The sequence below is a fragment of the Melanotaenia boesemani genome, chromosome 2 (genome assembly GCF_017639745.1).
Source record: "Melanotaenia boesemani isolate fMelBoe1 chromosome 2, fMelBoe1.pri, whole genome shotgun sequence".
In the NCBI taxonomy this organism is placed as follows: Eukaryota; Metazoa; Chordata; class Actinopteri; order Atheriniformes; family Melanotaeniidae; genus Melanotaenia; species Melanotaenia boesemani.
In genome coordinates this window covers 17,004,394-17,029,479 of record NC_055683.1, presented here as the reverse complement: position 1 = coordinate 17,029,479, position 25,086 = coordinate 17,004,394, and the positions used below count along the sequence as shown (strand labels likewise).

General features: G+C 39.7%; 1 protein-coding gene across 1 annotated transcript; it reads left to right on the top strand.

Moving 5' to 3' along the window:
- The first annotated feature begins 1,285 nt into the window (after positions 1-1,285).
- Positions 1,286-24,503, top strand: pih1d1 (PIH1 domain containing 1). Its single transcript, XM_041971870.1, has 11 exons — positions 1,286-1,358; positions 3,305-3,414; positions 5,657-5,714; positions 5,868-6,056; positions 12,514-12,575; positions 17,944-18,025; positions 18,094-18,190; positions 18,430-18,456; positions 19,437-19,515; positions 21,098-21,241; positions 24,309-24,503. Exons 2-11 carry the CDS (start codon positions 3,337-3,339, stop codon positions 24,342-24,344), a joined length of 852 nt encoding a protein of 283 aa, XP_041827804.1. The 5' UTR covers positions 1,286-1,358; positions 3,305-3,336; the 3' UTR covers positions 24,345-24,503.
- The last annotated feature ends 583 nt before the right edge of the window (positions 24,504-25,086 follow it).

Genomic DNA, 25,086 nt, shown 5'->3' with positions numbered 1-25,086 from the left:
CTCTCCTCTGCCGCCCTTCAGGTGGGGCTGGAGTTGTCTTTGTGGTGGGGTGGCATGGGTTGGTGCTCCGGGTCTGCTGCTGAGGGCCCGGCCCAGGCCCTGGTCTGCCTCTGGCCTCCGTGGAGGCGAGGTCGCATTTGCATGATCTCACTCACCACTCTTCATCACTGATCACTCCTTGTTTCTCATGCTCTGCATGCTGACACAGTCACTGAGTTGTCTAGTGGGTCTTTAATATTAAGCGATAATTATTTAAAAAAAAAAAAAAAAAATTTGTATTTTTCCTGTGAGTTAGTATCTGGTCGCTGTTATGTTTTTTTGATTTGATTTGGTTATTATTTAAAAACTCTTAATGACTGGCAGCCCTGTTTTTTTTGTTTTTTTTTTTTTGTTTTTGTTTTTTTTTTTTCTGTGTGTGTGTGTTTCTGCTTTTGTAAAAGTTGTAGGAAATTTTCTGGTGTGTTCATGTACAGGTGTAACAGTTTGTTGTCTGGTGATGGTGTGGATTGAAGGGTCGTTTTCCTTCTGTCTGTGATCTTTTTGTCTCCTTTCTTCTTTCCCTTTTGCTCTTCTTTTGCTATTTTCCATCTTTTTCTGTCCCCTCCAGTCAGGTCCAGCAAGATTACATAGATTCCGTGATTCAAAGTAAATAAATATATAAATTAATCACATTATCAAGAGGAGCCTTACCCATAGGCCTCCCCTTGGCAGAGCAAATTTGTTCAGCACGATACAGCAACCAGATTATCAGTTTGCTTGCTATGATGCTGGACAGGACAAGTTAAAAAAAAAAAAAAAAAAAAAAAAAAGGTTGCTAGTGTGTCGGGTAAATTGAGAGATAGATAAGTTGGGGAGTGAATACTTTTGCAACCACTGTAATAATGCATTAGGCTTTGAAACACAGATAAACACTGCATTTTCCTGTCCTCTGCTAGATTTCTGGGAATAATATGTGCAAACAAATGCCAATGTGTTAACTGAGTGATTGTGGAAAGTACTGTGTATGCACATGATTTTATGAGAGATAAACTGACAGCTACTCCAATAAATAACACGGCTACCAACATTTTTTTTTTTATTAACAGGACATCCATTTTGGATTTTTCACCTTCTTTTCCCCCTGTTTTAGAAAACGAAATAATATATTGTTCAGTTGTACTTACTGCAACATGAACAGCAAGCTTAAAATATTGTTAACATTATTATTATTATTATTATTATTAATTAGGTTTACGGCCCTCTTTGAAATTAAACTATTTTAATCTGAAAGGGCTTTAACGGAAGTGACCGTTGCTAGAAGGAACAAGGAAGTCAACAGAAACGTGAAATCTGGAGTCGTTAGCGGACTGAATACACTAGTAAGCTAACTTTTATATACTTTTGTTGACAGGTGGAGGAGAACAGTTAACACACTACATACGCAAATTAAATAAATAAAAATGGAAGTTCTCGTCACAGAGAACAGGGAGTAATGTGTGTTAGCTAGCAGGTTAAAGCTAAGCTAACGTCACGTAAACTATTAATAAATACCAAACAAGAAGTTTAGTCAACACCACTTCAGTACCGCGTATCCACGTTTAACTTCCAATACACCGAGCTTCATTGGGAAGTCAAGTTTATTTATAAGCACGTTCGAAAACACCAGACGTTGACCAAAGTGCTGTGCAGTTTGAAAACAAGTAAAACAACAAAAAGCAGATATAAACACGAGGAAAACAACACAAAGACCTAAATGTCAAAAGCTCAGTCTGTGTTAAAAGCCAGGGAATAAAACTAGGTTTTTAAAATATATATATATATTTTAACATCTGTTGGTGAGATCTGACTGAAGGCGATTCCAGAACAGAAAGTGCTCGATCACAACTGTGTTTTAACCAGAACCTCGGGACAACCAGAAGCATCTGATCAGCAGACCTCAAGGTTCTGGAAGTAGTGGGTAGTGTTAAGAGGTTAGAAAGACAGGAGGGGGCTGGCCCATTTAAACACTCGAAAACAAACAAAATCTTAAAATCCGCTCTAAAACGGACTGGAAACCAATGAACAGAAGATGAAATTGGTGTGATATGATTAGTTTATGTGACCCTGTTAAAAATTAAGTAGCTGCATTTTGAACAAGTTGCAAGAGAGACAACAGACTGACTGATACCTTAATAAAGACTATTACAGTAGTCTAGCCTCAAAGAGACAAAATAATAAACTTTATTTGCAGACACATGTCCATAAAACACACATACAGGATAAAATTGTAATAAAAGACCAAAAACAAACAAACAAACAAAAAAAAAACTTTAAAAGGCATACAGGCTGTTAAACCAGTGCTGGCTCAATGTAGAAGTGAATCAGCAGCTTTCCAAAGGGCTGGCTAGGGCTTCTACTTTCTGACTTTTCCAGTTGACACATCAAACATAAGCTGGCTCAAGACTGCCTCAATAGATGGCACACAGCCCGTCGCAGAACTCTGCCATGGGCAAAGTTTCCTGTGACGTGTGAAATAACCAAATGAAAATAAACTTTGTTATGTTTGGGTAACCTGAAGAACAAAGTTCTCTGTTCTTAAAAAGTTGGCAGAAATAAAATGTTGTCCATAAAATGACAAATTTTAACATTATGTAGCATTTTCCTTTAACTTATCTTGTTCACAATAATTTTACATCTTGTTCACGAGGACTATTTTTATTGCCTACCTAGACTACACCTGACACCTTCTTTAAACAGCATTAGTCATTTCGCTTTGTTAATCAGATGTTCATGAACCTGCAAAGTCACGACCAAAATAGCAGAAGTGAAACCAAACTCACGATGCCAAACAATGGATTCATCATGTATTCTGAGACCTGGGAGAATAAAACAGCAGCCACAAGCCTGTTGGCAGCATTTCCATCCACTTTGTCCCTCTTCTTCTCTCAATATGATTAGATTACAACATACATCCAAGCCTCCAGTCACTGTTGCATTTTACAAAAGCAGGAGAAGAGAAATCTGAGCATGCAGCTGCCTGTTCTACAATTTCTCAGGATTTTGAAAGAGAATATTTGACCCTGTAAATATCTTTCAGATTTTGCAAATATCAAACTGTAATAAAAAGACATGAATGTACAAACAGTTCAAGCACAGAAAATACATATTTTCAGTTTTATAGCATGCACACTGAGGAGGTTATGAAGCAAATTTGACCTTTGATGCCGAACCCAGAAGAAACAGACTTACATGATGAAAAATTACTCCAGAATTTCAGCCCCGAGTTTGATTTATTGGTAATATAAGAAATTAATTCATTCATTGTTAATCTCTCTCTTTGTCGTAGGACCTGTTGACAGATTTCAGCTCAAACTGAGTATGACGGACTCCTCGCTCCTCAGCTCTGAGCTGGAGTTGCAGCAGCAGGAGGAACTTTACCAGCAGCTGCTGTTACAGGTGATTTGTCTTTCATTTAATTACAGGACTGCTTTTCTTCTGCTCCGTCGCTGTGTCAGTGCTGGTTGGTAAATGATCAAACACCATGTCAAATTAACAGGTTAATAGAGTTCAAAGGAAGGTAATTACACAGCCTCATCTCTGAAAATATTCATGACACATTTGTGACACATACGCTTTTGGCCTTCAAGAGCACTTTATTACTATTCAGTGGAAGGGTTTTGTTTACACAAGTTGCAGTTAAAACAATGTGAAAGATTGTTTCTACACATACTTGAATGAGGCTGTAACCTTCCCACATCTGCAGTGTAAACATGTGACTGGAGCTGGCACAAAGCACAGGAAATGTGGGTTTGTTTGTGCTTGGATGACAACACCAATTGTCTGCCAAGACTGCTGTAGCTTTTCTGTGAAGATTACATTCTGCTGTGTGTTGGATCTCTACAGATACTCCATTTTCCTCCCACTGAGAGATGGCTGACCACAGCACTAAATGAACTTTTTTTTTTTTTTTTAAATCATTAACATTAGTAAAGTTGTTGGCCAATAAGAATTTCCACTTGTCAGTTTTTCCAGGTAAAATAATAAAAATGATCAGTGCATCTGAATTAGTTTTTTTATCAAACTTGTTTCTTTAAATTGTTTTTTTAATTTTTTCATGAAAATGCTGAACAACAACATTCTCTGTGTTTTCTTTTCCACCAAGGAACAGGAACTTACGAGCCAGTCACTAACCATCCTGTTCTCATCTAGACAGAATCTGCCTAGAATTGAGGGACTGAAGGCAGGCGCTACATACATGGAAACTCTGACGCCTCTGAGTTTTTCGGCAATTTGAAATTGAGATATAACCTCATATAACATCACTTTCAGCAGGACAATGAGGCTACACATACTGCTGAAGTAGAAAAGTTTTAATGGGTTATAATGTATGAGATGGAGTCCAGCCCTCAATCTGACTGAGAATCTGTGACAGGACTTAAAGACTTCTGAACATCTGTAGAACTGCTTCAACTTGAAAAATGATCAAAAGTGGCATTAGCTGGATGTACCAAGCTCATAAAGACATAACCTTAAAGGACCCGCAGCTGTAACTGCTGCAGGAGTACTGACTGTTATGAAGGAACCTACAGAGACAGACTGGACTAACATGGATATTTGATGAGTGACCTGAACTTAAAACAATAATCTTGCTTATGAAGCCAAAGGAGGAAAACCACTGGAGTCCAGCTGAAACCAGACTGAGGAACGGGAAGGGGAGAGAAAAAAAGTCCATCTATGCTGGAACAAGGTCAACAAGGTTTGGTTGTGGAGGTGGTGCTTATAAAGCCGGATACATAAATTGGTCACAGGTGTTGATGATCGGTACTCAGGACATTGACAGTGGGAATGCAGGGTAAGAGTGGGTGTGTCCACGGCAGTGACTGGTGTGGGTGTAACACACTTAAGTTTTTATTTGTTTTTGTGTTGTTTCTTGTTTTGTTTTTTTCTTTTTACAGTAAGGAACATTTAGCAGTTTTAAGGTTGCTAGTGTGTCGGGCAAATTGAGAGATAAAGAGATAAATTAGGGAGTGAATACTTTTGCAGTCACTGTAATAATGCATTAGGTTTTGAAACACAGATAAACACTGCAGTTTCCTGTCCGCTGCTAGATTTCTGGGAATAAAGTAATGAAAAAAATGCTTCCTTGACTGTTTTTAAACTCCCTAATTTGTTCAAAGCGCCACAACCGGGGTCTGTCAGCATGCCTCTGCACCTGGTCCAGGAAGACTAAGCATACATGGAGAGGTAGTTGGGCATGTAAACATCATTAAGTTCCTGGACATCAACATTTCCTCTGACTTCTCCTGGACTGTGAACACTTCTCACTTGGTGAAGAAGGCCCAACAACAACTCTTTTTTCTCAGGAAGTTGAAGCAGATGGGACTCTCTTCTCAGCTGCTCGTTAACTTATACAGCGCCTCCATTAAGAGCATCCTGTGTCTCAGTGTTGACGGTGTGGTTGTGCAGCTGCACAGCACAGGACAAGAGGAACTTATCAAGGGTAGTGAGGACAGCTCAGGGGATTGTGGACCACCATTTACCTGATCTGGATCTTTTATATATATCTTCATTTTTTACATATTTGTGCCTGTTATATTTCTTTTATCTTATTTATATGTGCTTAAGAGACTCCTCAAAGATTGTAAATTGAAAATTTTGCTCTCCTATTGACTAAATGAATAATCTGCTGTTTTGCTAGACGATGGGAAAGCTCCAGACTGAAACTACAAACTCAAAACTAATCAGACCTCAGCCCGGTAAGCTTCTCCAAATTTAGGATTTATTATTAAATGTGTCAGCCTTTTCTAATTGTTGGCACTTGTTTCATTATTGCCTTCTCAGGACTTTTAGGGTTTCTTATTTCTTTCTCACATTTTGCTTTTCATTTTTGTCCCTCTTCCTCCTTCCAGGCATGTGTGTGAAGACTTTGTCTGTGCCAAACAAGGAGAAAATCTTCATCAACATCTGTCAGTCAGACTCTGTCCCGCCCCCGCCAGACCTCTCCAGGGACGATCTCGTGCAGCTGCTTCAGTCAGAGGATCCTAGTGGCTACAGAGTTCCCATGAGCCTCGGCGAGCCTCATACGGAAGTAGACAACAGTATGTTCCAAACACCAACAACACAAACTGCGTCTGCTCAGTAGCTTTGACTACCTAACAGGTGTTTCTGCTGGTGCTTTCCGAACTTAGATACTATCAGCTAATGACATCATCTAAGTAGTGGTTTTGATGACAGCAAATACACTCAGCAGCCACTTCATTAGGTATTGGGTGTTTAATTACTTGATGACGCAAATCAGCCAATCACATGACAGCAACTCAACACATCTAGTAGACATGTAGACATGATGAAGACAACTTGCTGAAGTTCAAACTGAGCATCAGAATAAAGAAGAAAGGGGATTTACGTGACTTTGAACGTGGCATGGTTGTCGGGGAGCATCTCAGAAACGTCTGATCTACGGGGATTTTCACACACCATGGTTACACAAACCATGTCTATGGTTTACAGAGAATGATCTGATAAAGAGAAAAATATCCAAATTGCCTCGTTTGATCACCAGCTTGGTCACACCCTGCTGTGGGATGGGATGATGGCTGTCTGAAGTCATTCAGCAGAAGTACAGGTGAAACTCAAAAAATTACAATAATGCGCAAAACTAATATTTTCAGTAATGTAACCTAAAAGGGGAAACTAATATATAGACTCATTATATGCCAAATGAGATGTTTCAAGCATTTATTTGTTATAACTTTGATGATTATGGCTTACAGACCTGAGTTTTCTGGGAGTTTGTTCCACATGTGAGGAGCATAATAGCTAAACGCTGCCCCTCCAGGTGTATTTCAGACTCTGGAAACAGAAAGTAGATTTGACCCTGAAGACCTGAGGGATCTGCAATTTCGTTGTACTTTGTTGCAATGACAATTAAAGATCTATTCTATTCTATCTGGCTGGTTCATAACAAACCAGAAGATTCTAAATGTATTTTGGTCCTAAACCATTCAGTGCTTTGCAAACTAACAGCGGGACTTTGAAGTAAATTCTTTGAGAGACAGGAAGCCAGTGTAAAGATCTGAGGACTGGAGTTATATGATCTATGAGGCTATGAAGGTCAAACTACAGAAAGGCAAGTTTACAGAGACTTAATTTGGCTTATAATGATGCCATGACACTATTATTGAAGAAACCGAGATGGTGCAGTGCAAGTAGCTTAATTAATTAATTAATCGCATGACATGCTGCGATTAATCGCATTGTTACACGCAAAATGTCTCTTTTCTTTAAAAGAAGTCCTACAGCTATATAAAAAAATATAACCTGCCCATCCGAGGTTATAAATCCTCAGTCTCTCTTTTTAAATCTCATAGTGAACCTGCAACTTTGTTTTCCGTCACCTGCGTTCAGCTTTTCCACATTCTGGTTTTTCAGCTCTTACTAGCGTGGCATTTTTCCATGAAGCTCTCTTTTTGGCAGCTATCACTTTCGCCTTGGTGAGAGCAATCACAGCAATAATTTTATAATTAAAATGATTCACAAGCTCATCAACTGAAGGCCAGGGGACGGTGCGGGGGGGTGATGGAGGAAAGCTAGTATAAACATTTCAGTGGTATTTTCACCAACATGCCATTTCTTGATAACCTGTAGTTGCATGTCTAGTTGTTGAGGAGCAGACCTGTTGTTAGTTAGCAAAAGACGTTGGATACTTTCCAAATGCTATACCAAAGCACATTAATAAAAATTTTAGTATAGGGTAATATTACATGAAATCAATAAAAAAAAAGGATATTGAATACAGAAATGTTGATCATCTGTGTATAGTCATATAGGGCTGCAACTAATGACTATTCTGATAGTCGATTAGTCATCGACTATTAAAACGACTAGTTAACTAATCGGATTATGTATCTCATAATTATTAAATGGCTCATATTTCACTTTCAGCTTTTAAATCCTGCATGAGGCTATCCAAGTCCGACGTTCCTCCTGTTTAAATGTTCAAGCATTGCAGACGTACTTCCATGGTACACAAGGTCCTCTTTACAAATCTCACATGTATTTAATTTACTTTGTAAGTTTAATGTGAAGTGTCGTCGTTTTGTTCCCTGGTCCGCCGCCATATTTTTCCCCTGGTGGACTTTATTGCGCATGTTCAACGTTCATCAGAGATAGGAAAGAAGACGATGTCTCACTCTGTAGGTTTTTTTTTTTTTTTTTTTGCCGACAATAGTCAACGGTTAAAATCATTGTCGACTATTTTAATTGTTGACAATTATCGACAACGTTGACTTATGGTTGCAGCCCTCTAGTCATACATATGAAGTTTTGCACAATATTCAAATTTTTTGAGTTTCATCTGTATGTTGTTGAAAGAGCAGAGTCTGCCAGCAGGAAAAAAGGAACACAAAAGGCTGAACCTCTCTGCCAAGTGTTGTCTGAGTACAGTTGTGGACAGATGTTCATAAGCCTTGTATTACAGGACGGTACCGTTGGGTGTACCTAGAGCAGGGGTGCCCAAGTCTGGTCCTCGAGATCTACTATCCTGCCACTTTTAGATGTATCCCTTCTCCAACACACCTGAATAATATGAATAGCTTGTTACCAGGCATCTGCAGAGTTGAATGACATGTGGATGAGGGATTTGAGCCATTTGATTCAGGTGTATAAGGGTTGCATCTAAAAAGTTCCAGGATAGTAGAGCTTGCTGAATTTGCTGGACTTGGGCACCCCTGACCTAGAGTTAAGCACTCCACCTCCCTGGGTCACATTTAAGCCTGAGCCTGTAGAGTTTAGAAGGTGTTTAACATGCTGATAATCTTTAATTGTATTAACCTGGTAAATGACGTAGGTACTGGACCGTTATCAGGGCCATATAAAATCCGATTCCATTTTTCTCCATATTCCATTGTCTGGTGACCTCATTTTTGGCAAAGTCGTCTAATCATCTGGTTTTAAATTTTCAACAAAATATCATAAATATTCCAAGTTTGTTAAATCTGCAGTCTTGTATCAAAAGTTTTGTCCACTTCAAATAAAAAGGAGAAACATGATTTCTGTAATTATTTTAGTCCATTCACAGTCCTCGAATGTATTGCAGTTTTTGTTGTGATAAGCTTAAATTCAGTTGGTAAAGGATAACGGTGTTATCTCCGCATGGATGAAGGATCACCACCTTCAGCTAAATCTGTCCAAGACCGAGCTTATTGTCTTTCCAGCCAATCCTTCCTTACTGCCACAGATAAGCGTGCAGCTTGACTCTATCATGCTTGTGCCTACATCTTCTACCAGGAATCTTGGTGTCCTGGTAGACAACCAGCTGACCTTTAAGGACCATGTTGACTCGGTTGCTCGGTCTTGTCGATTTGCTCTCTACAACAACAGGCGGATGAGACCCTACCTGACTGAACACACGACCCAGCTCCTGGTCCAGGCTCTGGTCATTTCACGCATTGACAACTGCAACTCCTTACTGGCTGGCCTGCCTGCATGCTCAGTTAAACCTCTGCAGATGATCCAGAACGCAGCAGCACGTCTGGTCTTTAACCAGCCCAAAAGAGCTCATGTCACTCCGCTGCTAATCGCTCTTCACTGTCTTCCAGTTGCAGCACGCATCAAATTCAAAGCTCTGCTTCTGGCTTACAAAACAATAACCCAAACGGCTCCTGTCTACCTTCAATCCTTAATCCAGAGCTACACTCCCTCTCAACAGTTATGCTTTGCCAGCGAAAAACGCCTAGTGCTCCCACCACAACATGGCGCAAAATCAATTACTAGACTCTTCTCCTCTGTTGTCCCCCGGTGGTGGAACGATCTACCAAACTCCATCCTATCCGTAGAGTCCTTATCCACTTTTAAAAGCAAGCTATACTGTAGGACCTCCTCCTTTTAGCTTTAGCTATCTTTATGGTCTTGATCTGCTCGTACAGTAAAGCAACGCATAAACACATTAGAGTCCAGGATATGTTCCAGCAGCCATGTTTCAGTACAACATATAATACTGCTTTGTCTGTATTCCTTCTGTGTCCTTGTTAGCGCCTTGAGCTCATCCATTATGTTAGCTAACAACGTTACATCTCCCATCAGTGGTTGGAAGAAATGGTTTAAATTCCTCCAGTTCTCTGCCTTGCGCCTGCCCTGCATCCTCCTTGTTTCCTCCTACATTTGTTGTAATTCGATTACTTATTTTGCACGTAAATTTTGTCCCTGAGAGCTTAATCAGTGTATCCTGGTAAACATCTTTTCCGTTGCCATGGATACTCACTGTAACAGTCCTTCAAATGAGTCCATTGTACAAGAAGAAACCAGATTAGAAGCACAACCTCATGACCTTATGGCCATTTCCATACTTTGAAAAAATAAGAAATGCAGTCACACTCCTCTGGGGAGCAGAAATGGTTTTAAAAAGCAAATTCTTAACTCCTAAAATCAGATTCTAAGGTCTTGCCCTATGTACAGGTCATTAAGCGTTTTAATACCACTCTGAGCCCAGTTCCTCCAGTAGAACGAGGATTTGCTAATACATAAGCCAGAGTCTTACTGGGAGGAGAATAAGGAGACAGTTTTATTAACAAACCCAATCAGATTCCTCTGAGCATCTGGGGCCTCATTTCTAAAGCTGGCCTTGGTACAAAAAGCGGCGTACACCAATTATAGTCAACTTTTGGGATTAATAAAAACCAAACTGGCGGGGAATTGTTCCTAAGTTCATGACAACTCTGACCCTTCCGATTGCACAAAACTGAAAAAACGAGAAACGGCAACACCAACGGTGCAGAATAAAATCACGGAAATGATCTGAAATGTGAGACATTTGTGTACAATCTACTATTACCTTTCACACCACATGTTGGATATTAAAGCTGTTAGCAAAATGGAATAAAGAGGCACATTCGATATTAATACTTCTAAGAGCGCACGCTCAGAAAAAAATTAAGAAAAAAGATGGATTTTCAAGATAAAGGGAGATAATATTAATATGTCATTGTGAAACAAAACTTACTTATTATAAATTACATTCAGCTAAATAAGGCAACAGTCTGCTGTCAGCATGTACCAGTCAGTAAAAGAAAATGGGAAAAGTAGCTTCAGTCATTCATTCAGACCCAGCAGAGAGGGACACGGACTGGAGGCCTAGAAGTGATGCAATGCTAATAAAACACACTAGAGGTTTATTTATTTATTCTCACACAACGCTTTTTTATTGTTGTCCTAATTTCTGTCCAGAAGGTCTTTATTTCCCGCAACTCCTTGGTCACCTGGTTAATAGCTGTGACTGTGTCCCTCTGCGCCTGCAGGAGTGTAAATATTATTTAACACTAAATAAACTGGCACCAATCTCAGATGTATCTGTACATATTTATTTAATATTTTTAAAATGAATGATTAAAGTACTGGCATCATTACTGCCATTTAGCAGACGCTTTTCTCCAAAGCGATTACCACTGTAGGATTTAAACTTTGGTCTCTTGCATGGGGCGGTTGCCCTGCCAGCCGAGCTTTCCAGCTGCAACGTCCAATGCCTCTGGCGGGTTTTGCCTTCGGACACGGCGTTGACAGCATCTGCCACCTGCTGCCCTTCTCTGCCTTTCTGACCCTGGTAATGCCCACTCTGTGCTGGCCAAATAAAACCTTTCAACCTGGTCCATCAGGAACCTCAGTCTTACATTCCAAAAAAACTGCAGTGGTTCACACACTTGTTCTGTTTGATCAGATTTTGTCTCAAAATGTTCCAGAAAAGCCTCACAGGGGTTGTTCACACACCTTAACAACCTGTGCAGCTGTCAACATGTTAGTGAAAAGCATTCTTTATTAGCAATAACCACATCTTCTTTGAAAAACCAGCAGAAGGAATTATTACGTAATACTGTACAAAAGTCTCTTCATTGTCTACAGTCATTATGACATGGCAGTCTGCCAGAAATTAAACAGCTCTCCCACATGATAGGGGCTCCAGGGAGTCTTGGCTTCATGTACAGGCAGATCCTCTATGTCAGAGTCAACACAAAGCTGGAGCTGACTGAGAACAGCAACGCCTTTTTTTTTTATTTTATTTTTTTATTTCTTTCTGTCCACTGGCAGCACCCTGTTGTTGACGTGTTTCCTGTCAGCCTGACGCAACTGAACTTTGTGAACTCTCTTACCTGAAGGCTCATTGGCATATAAAGACTTGTCAAGGTACTTAATTTATAACATGATATTATATATTAGGTATTTTTTGTATTTAGTCTGAAATAAAAGGAAAAAAAAATTCTCCCAGAAATCTCATGTCAGGATGTAAATATATTTTCCCTAATGCTCTGATGTGGAAACATGCTCGGGCAGGAACAAGCACATGAAAAAGCTCAAACATGAAAGGGCAGACTCCAAAGAGGAAGTTTACAACCATTCATCTGTATATTTAAACAAGAAATGTTTACAACCCAACAAATGTAGGTGGTTTCTCTAAATGCGCAGCCTCTAGAGTGAAGTACATTAACTGTTAATTACTGCAAATCAGCTCTAATTTTCCTGTAATCTTAAAACATTCCTTTTAATCACTGTGTTTGTTTGTCTCAGACTCTCTGGGCTGCACAGCTTACGATGTCGTCGTCAACCAGGAATTTTTCCGGAAGTGTCAGGTTTGATTTGACTTATTCCCTCTTTTTATCTCCTTTAACCCATAAGAGCATATTTGTAACTTACAGTTTCTGAGACATTTTGTTTCAATTTATGGTATAAACTTTGCTCAAAATCCTGTTGAAAATCTTCTGTCCCCTAATAGATACCCAGAAGCAGAAAACCACATTATAATATTTTATTTTTATTATTTTATTATTTTTTTTCATGGGTCGGGCCTTAGAGGGTTAAATTCAACATACTGTATGGGGGTATTTTTCTATCTTTAATCAAGAGCGTAATTGTTTGCTTTGAGAGCAAGATTTCTGGTTTTCACACTCAAATATCATCTTGGTCTCTCTCAAAACTCTGCTCTCACACTCAAAGTCCCTCTTGCTTTCAAATATATCGTTTTTCCCTTCAAAACTCTGCGCTCAAACTTGGTCTCTTTAACAACTTATTTGTTTTATTAATGAGACACTGTTATATAAAACATAAAATGATGAAATGATAATTAGTCACTACTAAAGTTTATGTTCCAACAAAATCTGGGCTAAGTGTGTGGAGTCACTGTGTCAAGTAAAACAAACACACCCTGAAGAAGGTGAGGACTATTTGCTTGATTTATCTCGTCTTCTATTGAAAGGAAGAACAATATATTTGAAAGCAAGAGGGACTTTCTGAGTGTGAGAGCAGAGTTTTGAGAGAGATGTTGTTGTTATTGTGTATTGATTGTATCTGTTCTTAATTGACCCAATTTGTTTGTGGGCGGGGCTACACACCGGTGCTCAATAACCGGTATTGCTTGTCACCAGTCTTAGTGGTAGAGACAGGTGTGTGTGCAAGCAGACCAAAGGTAACATGACCATGTAGCGTTTTTTCTTTTCCAAAATATACCGGCATTTCCAGCTCTTAAGCAATGGCTGCGTCAACAGGTTATGGGCCCAGTAAAGAGTTTGGGAGCCGATGGAACCGATTGTATTTTGATGGCGATGAAAAGAATTACGAACTGTGGGAAACAAAGTTTCTGGCACATCTGCGTCTGCTGAACTTAAAAACCACCATACTGGGTGAAGCCCCCGCCACGGATGACGAGGATGCAGAAGACGACGCCAATAAAAACGAAGAAGCGTATGCAGTCCTAATCCAGGTGTTAGACGACAAAAGTTTGTCCCTTGTATTGAGAGACGCCGCCGATGATGGCAGGAAAGCGCTCCAGAGCCTGAGGGACCATTACGCCGGTAAAGGGAGGCCACGAGTAATAAGTTTGTACACGGAGCTGACGTCCCTCCAGAAAGGTGTAAACGAGAGCGTCACGGACTACATTATTCGCGCAGAGACAGCTATCACAGCACTGCGGAATGCAGGAGAAAGTTTGAGTGACGGTTTATTGACTGCAATGATCTTAAAGGGCCTGCCGGAAGCATTCAAGCCATTTGCTGTTTATGTTACATAGAGTGATGATAAATTAACCTTTGCGGATAAAACAAAACTGAGAAGCTATGAGAGCACAGAAAGATTTGGTGCTGTTAATTCGGAGGAGGACACTGTGATGAAAATTAAAGGAAGAGACAACTGGAGGATGAAACTCACCTGTTATAACTGCGGCCTGAAAGGCCACAAAGCTGCAGAGTGTACGTCGGCTGCTGGGGAGCACAAGGAGCAGAGACAGTGGTGCAGCTTCTGCAAAAGCTCCACGCACCAAGACGCACACTGTCGGCGGAGAAAACGGGACAAGGTGAAGCGGACGGTGGACGAGAAGGAGGACCACACGTTTCCATTCAAGGTGGAGCAGGTGGCCGAGGTCCTGGTCAGTGGAGTGAAGGAGAAGGGCCTCATGATAGACTCCGGAGCCACTAAACACATCATCACAGACCTCGGGAAATTTGAAGATTTCGATCCGGATTTTAAACCTCAGAGCCATGTTCTGGAGTTGGCTGATGGAGTGCAGGCCAGCGGGATCGCGCTGAAGAAGGGCACCGCAAAAGTGCGCTTGAGCGACAGCAAGGGCCGTATTGTGGACATGATGCTGACAGAGGCGCTTTATGTGCCATCCTTTTCTCAAGACATCTTTTCTGTCAAAGCAGCTATTGCGCACGGGGCGACAGTCATCTTTAAAGAAGGACAGAACCGACTCATCCATAAAAACGGTACAACTTTTGATATTCATGCCTATGATAGACTATTTTATTTAAATACTGTTACAAATGATGTTGACGAGTGTAAAGCATGCTATGACCTTCAGACGTGGCATGAAATATTGGATCACTGTAACTTTGATGATTTGTTAAAGTTGGAGAGTGTTACAGAAGGAATGAAAATCAAAACTAAAGCTGACAAGTCCAATCTGACATGTGAAGTGTGTGTAAAAGGTAAATTTGCTCAGAGCAGAAACAGAGATCCAGATGAGAAAGCTAAAGCTGTATTCGAACTTGTCCATACAGATCTGGCTGGACCTGTAGAGCCAGCAGGAAAAGATGGGTTCAGATTTGCTTTGGCATTCACCGATGATTTTTCAGGGGCCGTGTTCACCTATTTTCTGAAAACTAAGAGTGACGCTGTTAAAGCTACAGAGAGGTTCATTGCTGATGTTGCACCTTATGGTAAAATAAAATGTATAAGGTCAGATAATGGAACAGAGTTTACATCTTCTGTTTTTCAGTCACTGCTCAGTAAAAATGCCATCAGACATGAAACCTCAGCTCCTTATTCTCCCCATCAAAATGGGACAGCTGAAAGAACCTGGAGAACCTTGTTTGAAATGGCAAGATGTATGTTAATTGATAGCAAACTACCAAAAGAGTTGTGGACATATGCGGTACAAACTGCTTCTGTAATCAGAAATAGATGTTACAACAGACATCTCGGTCAGACCCCATATTATCTGGTAACTGGGAAGAAGCCTGACCTGTCCAAGATGAGACCATTTGGTTCAGAATGTTATGCATACAAATATGACAAGAAAAAGTTAGACACGCGATGCGAAAAAGGGATATTCATTGGTTATGATAAAAACAGTCCAGCATACCTTGTTTTCTATCCAGACACAGGGAAAGTACTTAAAAATAGGCTGGTGAAGTTTGTCACAAAGAGTACCAGTGAATGTGACACTCAGACAGATGAGGGCATTTATGAACACTTTGAACACAGAAAGAGAGTCGAGACTCAGTTGTCAAAACCTGATATGCCCAAAGTAACCCCTCAAGAAATAAAGGTAGAGGATGTTACTCCTAACTCGAAAAGTGAAGGTCAGTGCAGCCAAAGTGCTCGATATCCAACCAGAGAAAGGAGACCCCCTCAGTACTATACAGACTGTAATTATGAGGCAAAATGTGATGAGGATCAAGAGATGATGAATATTGACTATTGTTATCGTGTTGCATGTGATGTCCCCCAGACACTGAAGGAAGCTTTGAGCTCTTCAGAATCAGAGCAGTGGGAAAAAGCTATGAAGGAAGAGATGGACTCTCTGATTGAGAACAATACCTTCACATTAACATCTTTACCTGAAGGTAAACATGCAGTGGGGGGTAGATGGGTTTATACTGTAAAAGAAAATCCTTTTGGAACAATTCATAAGGCAAGATATGTGGCAAAAGGTTATAGTCAAACGGCTGGTATCGATTATAATGAGACATTTTCACCTACTGCGGATATGACATCTGTACGCGTCCTAATGCAGCTCGCAGCACAGTATGATTTAGAGTTGCATCAGATGGATGTTAAGACTGCATATCTGCATGCCCCTATAGATTGTGAAATTTATATAGAACAGCCTGAAGGGTTTGAAGTCAAATCAAAAACAGGAGAAAAGTTGGTGTGTAGACTTAATAAGTCACTGTATGGACTGAAACAGTCAGGGGATAACTGGAACAAAATGCTACATGACTTCCTAACTGAAAATGGTTTTGTTCAAAATATAGCTGACTATTGTGTCTACAGTAAACAAACTGACAAAGAAATGATCATATTGATTGTGTGGGTGGATGACCTTATCATTGCAGCGAATGATGGTCAAATACTACAAAGTGTGAAGGAAAAGCTTGGTGCTAAATTCAAAATTAAAGATCTTGGAAAACTTAGACATTTCCTGGGCATTGATTTTGTACAAAAGAATGGTGAAATAAAAATGAATCAGAGAAGGTGCATCACAAAGATTCTGAAGAGATTTGAAATGACTCGCTGTAAACCAAGGTCAACACCATGTGAAATGAAAATGAAATTTGATAATGATGGTGAACTTGTTGATCCAAAAAGGTACCGTGGATTGATTGGCAGTTTAATTTATGTAATGACAGCTACTCGTCCAGACTTGAGTTTCATTGTCAGTAAACTGTCACAGTATCTATCCGAACCGAAAGAACAACATTAGGTCGCAGCTAAACATGTGCTGAGATATCTGAAAGGCACTACAGACCTAGAATTGTGTTTCAAGAAAAATGATGTAAATCTTAAACTTGTGGCTTACAGTGATGCAGACTGGGCAGCAGACCTGAATGACAGGTGTAGTATTACTGGTTATTGTTTCAGTTTGTCTGAGAGTGGACCTGTTATTTCTTGGAAGTCCAAAAAACAACGGACTGTTGCTTTGTCTACATGTGAAGCTGAATACATGGCTTTGTCTGCCACTGTACAAGAAAGTATCTATCTCGTCAATTTGATAAATGGAATGGACAATGCACTTGATTGTGCGCCAGTGACAGTCTTTGAGGACAATCAGGGTGCCATTGCTCTTTCAAAGAACCCTGTATGTTGTCAAAGGTGTAAACACATTGATATTAAATATCATTTTGTCCGATCTGTGCTCAGTGATGGTAAGGTAACACTTTATTACTGTCCTACAGGTGACATGGTAGCAGATATTTTAACTAAATCTGTAACAAAAATCAGAATGGATAAATTTATGTATTTTCTATTTGGTATGTAAATGAATTATTGTGAATGTATGTGATGCACTGTGTTGTACACTGTCAATCTAAGAACAAGTGGGGGTGTTGTTGTTATTGTGTATTGATTGTATCTGTTCTTAATTGACCCAATTTGTTTGTGGGCGGGGCTACACACCGGTGCTCAATAAACGGTATTGCTTGTCACCAGTCTTAGTGGTAGAGACAGGTGTGTGTGCAAGCAGACCAAAGGTAACATGACCATGTAGCGTTTTTTCTTTTCCAAAATATACCGGCATTTCCAGCTCTTAAGCAATGGCTGCGTCAACAAGAGAGCAAGATGATATTTGAGCGTGAAAACCAGAAATCTTGCTCTCAAAGCAAACAATTACACTTTTGATTAAAGATAGAAAAATACCCCCATAATACTGTAAATGTAGATAAAACCAGACGTCCTCACATATAGAACATGTCATTTAAAGTGTGTATTTATTGTGTCTTGTAGAAAGATCCGTTATTCCAGCAATTTGTTATTCTGGTTTCGGTGGAGGGTTTAGAGAACAAATACAGTCTGGAGCTCAGCAGAGGTTAGTATGAGTTTGGTGACTTCTCTGTTATCCTGGAAGCAGTTGATGGATTTATCATGTTTGTGCAGACTGGAAGGTGCTGAGGAACCGGAAGTTCTTGGGTTCTGTCAGCGAGCAGAACATCCGGACGAAGAGCAGGCCTGTGATTCAGGAGCTGCAGCCTCAGTACGTCTTTGTTTGAGTTCACCAGGAAACACAAAGCTCCCTGTGATACATACAGTTGCAGGGCTTTTTATCTGTTTGTTTATTCTTGCCACTTATTTTTGTTTTATTAAATTTAATCATCCCTCTGTAGTGAAAACACAAAATGCTTGCATTATTTTAATGATTTTTTTTATTATTATTATTATGAGTTGAAGACCCAAGTTAAACTGAAACCTCTCACTCTGTTAATGTTCCTGCAGGGAGGCCTCCACAGCTGCTGCTAGAAGGTGACTCTTCTCTCACTTTTTTACTCCATCTGATGTTGTGTATGAAAGGAGTAGTGCACCCTAAAATGTGTTTTTTGAGCTGTAAAGAACACAGTATTTTTTAATTGTGATGAAAATCGCCAACACTTTTGATAGAATTTGTATTTTTATTTTTCATTTATTTTAAAAACTGGATTTTGTGGGTTAAAAATGGCTCATAACGCCCCCTACAGAGTAAAACCAAGTTTTGTTTTTCATAGAGCCATATCTACGTCACCAGAAAATGTAAAAAAAACCACAGCCCCTCCCTCCAGATGCAGATAGGCGAGTCCTCGCCTTGCAGGCATAGAAAACCACGCCCACTAACGCATAAGAAGGGATGTGAACTTATATGGTGTAGATTTGCTAGTTTAAGATTTCTATTCTTTCACAAAGTTTCTGATAAAATATTCCTACAATGGGACAAATTTGTCCTTCTGAGGGGTGTAAAAGTAACACCGGACTTTACCTGCTGATCTTCATCTGGTGACAGACAGCAGCTCAAATCGTAGCAGCAGCAACTTCCAGCAGCACTTCCTGCAGCTGCCACAACCTGCCGTGAGTTTCCACAGCTTTCCAGAGCTGCTGAAGCTGCTGACAGGCAGCTAACAGCGCTGATACGGTTCAGGACCACCCGGTTCATGTGTAGCTGTGGAGATTCGGGAGGGGAAAAGTCTTCCACCTCAAAGACGCTCTGTGGCGTAGCTGCTTTGTGAATCTCTCTTTCCATCTTGCTAATGAGCTGAGCTGCTGTATGTCAATCATTTCTACCTGTGTTTCCAGACCCGCCCACTCTTCGCCCCCTGATCACTCCACACCTCCCACCCCAACCTTTGCAGTTTCTGGTATTTTTCAAATTCGGCAGTGGGTGGAGTTACGCAAAAAGTAGGGGGTGTAGTTACACTTTAGGTAAAATCAGCTTTTCTGATTCATTAATTTTCTTTGTGTTTGTGCATGCTTAGACCAGAGTTCCAGCTGCTTGTGGAGCCTCCCGGTGGAGAGCCGGAGTACCTCATCGCAGAGATAAAGCTTCCTGGCGTGGTAGGAGACAGATAAAAAGCTTTCATTTCTTTTGTTTTTGTTTTTCTTTATGCTTTTAGCTTTGAAAGTTTGTTCAGACAGTTAAAGTAAAAGAACAACCATAATGGAGTAAAACAATTCTTAGAATAAAATACATAATAAAACAAAATATAAAATTTAAAATACAAAGTAAACAAAAAAATTGCTAAATAAAACAGAAAAAAGAAAAAGAAAACCAAATCTAGCTAAATAAATCAAAAAAAAAAAGTCAAACAAACCAAAATAATAAACAAACTTAAAGAACTTAGAATAAAATAAATTAAATAAAATGTCAACATACAGGTTCTTTATTACAAATTCTGAAAATACAGGATAAAAACAGCATAAATAGTCCAAAAAGCTGAAGCAACAACACATTTCTCACCAAACATTTAGACATGTTTTAGCTTAACCTCCTGAGTCCTAGCGTTCTCATACATCACGTCACATATTTGGTTGTCTGCACCATATAACTAAATTCTGTGTGACCTGTTGAACACTTACACTGCCATTTGGTGGTGTCAGAATTCAATTTAAATGTATATTTATATCTACATCATATATAATAAAATATGAATAATTATTAATAATAAAATTCTATTTATTAGTTCCTTCTAACCCCAAACCCTAACCCAAAAACCGAGAAGAAATCTCTGACGCAAGTCAAACTAAAGCTCGGGTCTAAGGAGCTTAAACTGATGGTGATGTCCAATCAGGAGCAACCAAAGGTCAACCAGTGAGCAGAAACTTCTATGTGTGTCTGAAAAGAAGAAAAATAGTGCTCCTCTATGGCTGGAACAAAGCACAGTGGTGCAGCTGGGGTGGAGTTGGTTTAGTGTGGATAGCAGGTAAATAGTAGCAAAAATAACTGGAAATGAGGAAAAAGTGGAAATACGGAAATAGTTTCTTTTGTGTGTTTGTTTCAATGCCAAGATTTTTTTTCCTGAAAGCCAAGACTTGAAAGAAAAGACTTGGTCACTGTTGATCTGTGTGTTATTTCTACAAAGTTCTGTTTTCTTTTTCTGGTGGGCCTGCTATATTTATTGATACATTCATTTAACATGATTTTAGCCTCATAATCTGACATCTGAGGCTGAAAACACCATGTCTGATGCTGTCTGGGATTAAAAGGGTTGAACTTTTACATTAAATAAAAAACACAATGGCTGGGAGTTATTAAATGGGATCAGCAAGTCAAGACTTCTAAAGTCATTCAGCTGAGTGGTATGTCAGGTATTGTATGAGTAATCTTTAATACACACCCAGACAAGTTTCCCACTGTGAGAAAGAGTGTAGTAAAACTCAAGAGGCTAAAAAAGAACATTTACAACGTTGTTAAACACCGGTAATCATCTTCAGTGCCTGTTTCCCGTAGAGCTCACTAGAGCCACATTTGGAATGGCTGAAATTAAGGACCAAGGCTGAATTTGGGTTAATACACTCTGAAAACAATGTTGTTGGACCTCTGACACCCATATGAAATTCATATGAAATTGTTGAAAAAATGTATAAAATGGGACCTTTAAAGCAGCGTCTCAGCTGGATGATCTCATCTCCTTTGCAGACTTCGTCTCGGTCTCTGGTTCTGGATGTCGGGGAGGACAGGCTGGTCCTCACAGCTCGACCCTCTCTCTTCCATCTTGACATCTTCCACCCGTTTCTCGTCCACCAGGAGAAGAGCGTGGCCCAGTTCAACATTAGCACGCAGGTACATAAAATCAACACAGCTCACCGAGAGACAGTACCTCCGAAGTTTAAAAGGAAAGAGATGTGAAAAAGAAAAGATCAGCTTTTCTGTTTTGTTAATCGGTACAGATTACACGATGAAATATTACAACTCCAGCACTTTTTGTAAGACACAATCATGTACACCGTCCACTCCATCAGGTCCACCTCACACTCTAATCCAGGATTAGTTGGGTTTACTAGACATTTGCATGGAAACCTGTAAACCATTCAAGTTTTTATAATTTCTGAAGCATATCAAGTTATATCAACATTAGACTTTACTCAAACCCATTAGTTCACTTATCTAATATTCTTTATACTCTCTAGTTGCTTGAACCAACTACCTTAAATGCCATTTATGCAAATTATTTCTTGCACTGAACTTTGTCATACACCTTCCAGTTATAATTTCTAGATGCATCTTAGCAACAGATTAGGGGTTCAGAACTACTAGCTGCAAAACTAAAACGATGACAGGAGATTATGTTAGTAACCATCACCTCTTTACCTATGACACAAGAAAGATGTGTTGGTGGCCGTCCATTTCACTCATGGTGCCAACTTTAAAATTCAGAACAGAACAGAACTTTCTAACACTGTCTAATTGTTACCATTACACAGGAATTAAAGCACAAAACTCAAATTTATAGCACAGCAATTAGATTAGACACAGCAAAAAGATTAAATTTCATCTGAATCTGCATTTCCCATGAGCCTTTGTGGTCCAGATATGCTGAGTTTTGAAAGTAGCCCAACCCCCTCTGACAGAAACGTAACATGTTCAGTTTTCTTTGCTAATCATTATTATTACACTGCATGATGTAGAAAACTATTAGAAACAACATATTTGTTTTATTAATTAAACACTTTTATACAAATAAAAAATGATAATTAATTAATACTAAAAACTTTATGTTCAAATAAAATCTGGGCTAAGAGTGCAGCATTGCCTTAATTCTTGGTGTCATAACATTCCTCTGAGGTTTTGCTCCACATTGACATGACAGTATCACACAGTTGCTTCACATCCATGATGAGAATCTCCCGTTCCATCACATCCCAAAGCTGCTCTACTGGACTGAGGTCTGGGGCCTCATTTCAAGCTGGAACAAAAACCTGCTTACGCCAAATAGAGTCAACTATTGGGATTTATGAAAACCACACTTGACGGGAAAATGTTCTTACCTCCACGGCAACTCTGACCCAGGCGTACGCACATAATCAAGCAAAACGGGAAACAGCGACACCAACGGTACAAAATAAAATCAAGGAAATGATGTGACATTTGTGCACAATCCACTATTACCTTTCAAACCACAAGTTAGATATTAAAGCTGTTTGCAGAAATGAATAAAAACACGCATTCCAAATTAATTCTAAGAGCGCACGCTTGGGAAAAAAACACTGGATTTTCAGGAAAAAGGGAGATGATTTTAATAAAAACCTCAACACTAAAATATGTTCTCTCATTGTGAAACAAAACTTAGATGTTATAAAATCCATCCAGTCAAATAAGGTAGACAGTCAGCTGCCAGCATGTCAGAAAGTCATTCAGCAGAGCGGGACATAGACTGGAGGTTGGAAGTGATGCGACACTAATGAAACACACAAGAGGTGGATTTCCTTTTATTTATTTTTACACAATGTCTTTTCTTTTAAATTGTTGTCCCAATTTCTGTCAAGACGGACTTTATTTCCTGCAACTCCTTGTCCACCTCATTAATAGTGGTGATTGTGTCCCTCTGCACCGCCCACCCAGTTGGCACGCCCAGCAACTAGAAAGAAATATTATTTAACACTAAATAAACTGCTACCAATCTCAGATGTATCTGTATATATTTGTTTTATAAATGAAAACAAATGACTAAATTACCGGCATCATTACTGTCGTTTAGCAGACGCTTTCCTCCAAAGCGATTCACCACTCGGAGAATCAAACTTCAGTCTCCTGCATGGGAGACGGGTGATCTACCGACTGAGAAATCCAGCCACATGTTCTGATAACTCTTGGCATGTCTTGTCTTCTGACACTGCGATGACAGGATCAACCACCTGCTGCCACTATTCTGCTTTTCTGACACCAGTAATGCCCACACCGTGCCCACCAATTAAACATTTTTACGTTTGTCAACATGGTCCATCACACACCGAAAAATTCAAGTTCTTTCCTCCCTTTCTCTCCCGAGCCATCATGAAATGATGTGATGAATATGTATTATAGGCGTCCACCTGACCATTTATAGCCACCATGTGGGCGTGGGAAGGCGTTGTCTCACGTGCACCCGCTTTAGAGTTGATTCTGATTTATGAACGGAAACAGGAGTAAGACGTGTCTGCCGCAGACACCGCCTGTAGTTTGTTTTGCTATGCACAGTTTGATAAATGAGGCCCCTGGTGACTGGGGAGGCCAGTGAACTCATTGTCAGGTTCTAGAAAGCAGGTGGAGATAATCTGAGCTTTGTGACATGGTGCATTATCCTGCTGGAAGTAGCATCAGAAAATGCTACACTGTGGTCATAAAGGGATGGACATGGTCAGCAACAATACTCAGGTAGTTTAATATATCCCCCACACCATTACACCACCAGCAGCCTGAAGCACTGATCCAAGGCAGGATGGATCCATGTTCTGAGTTACCATCTGAATGTGAAGCTGAAATGGAGACTCATCAAACCAACTAAGTTTTTCCATCTTTTGTTGCCCGGTTTGGGTGAGTCTGTGTGAACCACAACATATAGAGAGGATAGGATAAAAATTAACCTGAACTTCTTGAGAGCATCGGGGACGCCATTGGGGGTGTGTGGCTAATATAATGGTATAAGAAACACTGTTTTCTCTGTAAAACCTGGGAGAGATGGTTGCTTGTTAAAACCCCAGCAGATCAGCAGTTTCTGAAACACTCAGACCAAAAACAATGCCACGTTCAAAGTCAATTCAATCCTTTCTTCCTCATTCTGAAGCTCAGTCTGAACTTCAGCAAGTCATCTTGTTGTGTAGTTTATGATAAAACACGCTACATGTCTGACATCTTTTTCTCTCTCTTCCAGATCCTGACTATCACCATGCCCGTGGTTTCTTCGTGAAACTTAAGTTATTTTTCTCAATAGATGCTCTGATAATAGAAGTTTTTTGTTTGTTTTCATTAAATAAAGTCACATTAATGATGAACTACTCAATGCTTGTTCAAAGAAGATGCAGGTTAAACTATTGTTTTTATTTTTGGAATAAAGTGAAAAAATCCAGTTCTGATCCTTTTTTTTTTTTTTTATCTTTTTAATACATCTTCCAGTTGAATATATATGATTTACAGCCTTTAAAAGCACCAACAGCCTGACACTTTGACCCTACCGTGTGCTTTTATCTGTTTTTCTTTCTGCATAGTTCATATTTGTAGTGTAAGTGTAGTGTTTGTTTAAATCTGCTGATGGCTGAGTCATAGAGTAATAGCTGAGAGACGAGAGCTTTTTATCTTTCCTGCTCCACACCCACATCTCAGAAAGCAGCTAACTACAGTAAACCCATGTCTTAAGCTGACAGATGACTGTCATGACTGATGACTGCTGGTTGGCTTTTTGTCATCTTACTTCCACACACTGTCACTCGAGCTGAAAATGCCAGAAGGAATTTTCATGACATTTTTCAGTATAAACTTTTGTATCAATGGCCTAAATAAATTTTATTGTGTTACATGGTCTATGGGAAGAGGAAGCTCTATTTCTGAATCTGCTGCAGCCATCTGCCCATGCTACACGTATTTCCTCAGGACATAGGTAATGTGCTTTGATTCTCTGTTGAGTAGTTATCTATTCTAGTGTTTCCAGAACA

What these genes read in the sequence shown, in the direction of transcription:
- pih1d1 (XM_041971870.1), top strand. Translation starts at nt 3,337, where the DNA reads ATGACGGACTCCTCGCTCCTCAGCTCTGAGCTGGAGTTGCAGCAGCAG. An exon ending in TCATACGGAAGTAGACAACA is followed by an intron (nt 6,057 to 12,513) that starts GTATGTTCCAAA and finishes TGTTTGTCTCAG; the next exon opens with ACTCTCTGGGCTGCACAGCT. An exon ending in ATTCAGGAGCTGCAGCCTCA is followed by an intron (nt 18,191 to 18,429) that starts GTACGTCTTTGT and finishes ATGTTCCTGCAG; the next exon opens with GGAGGCCTCCACAGCTGCTG.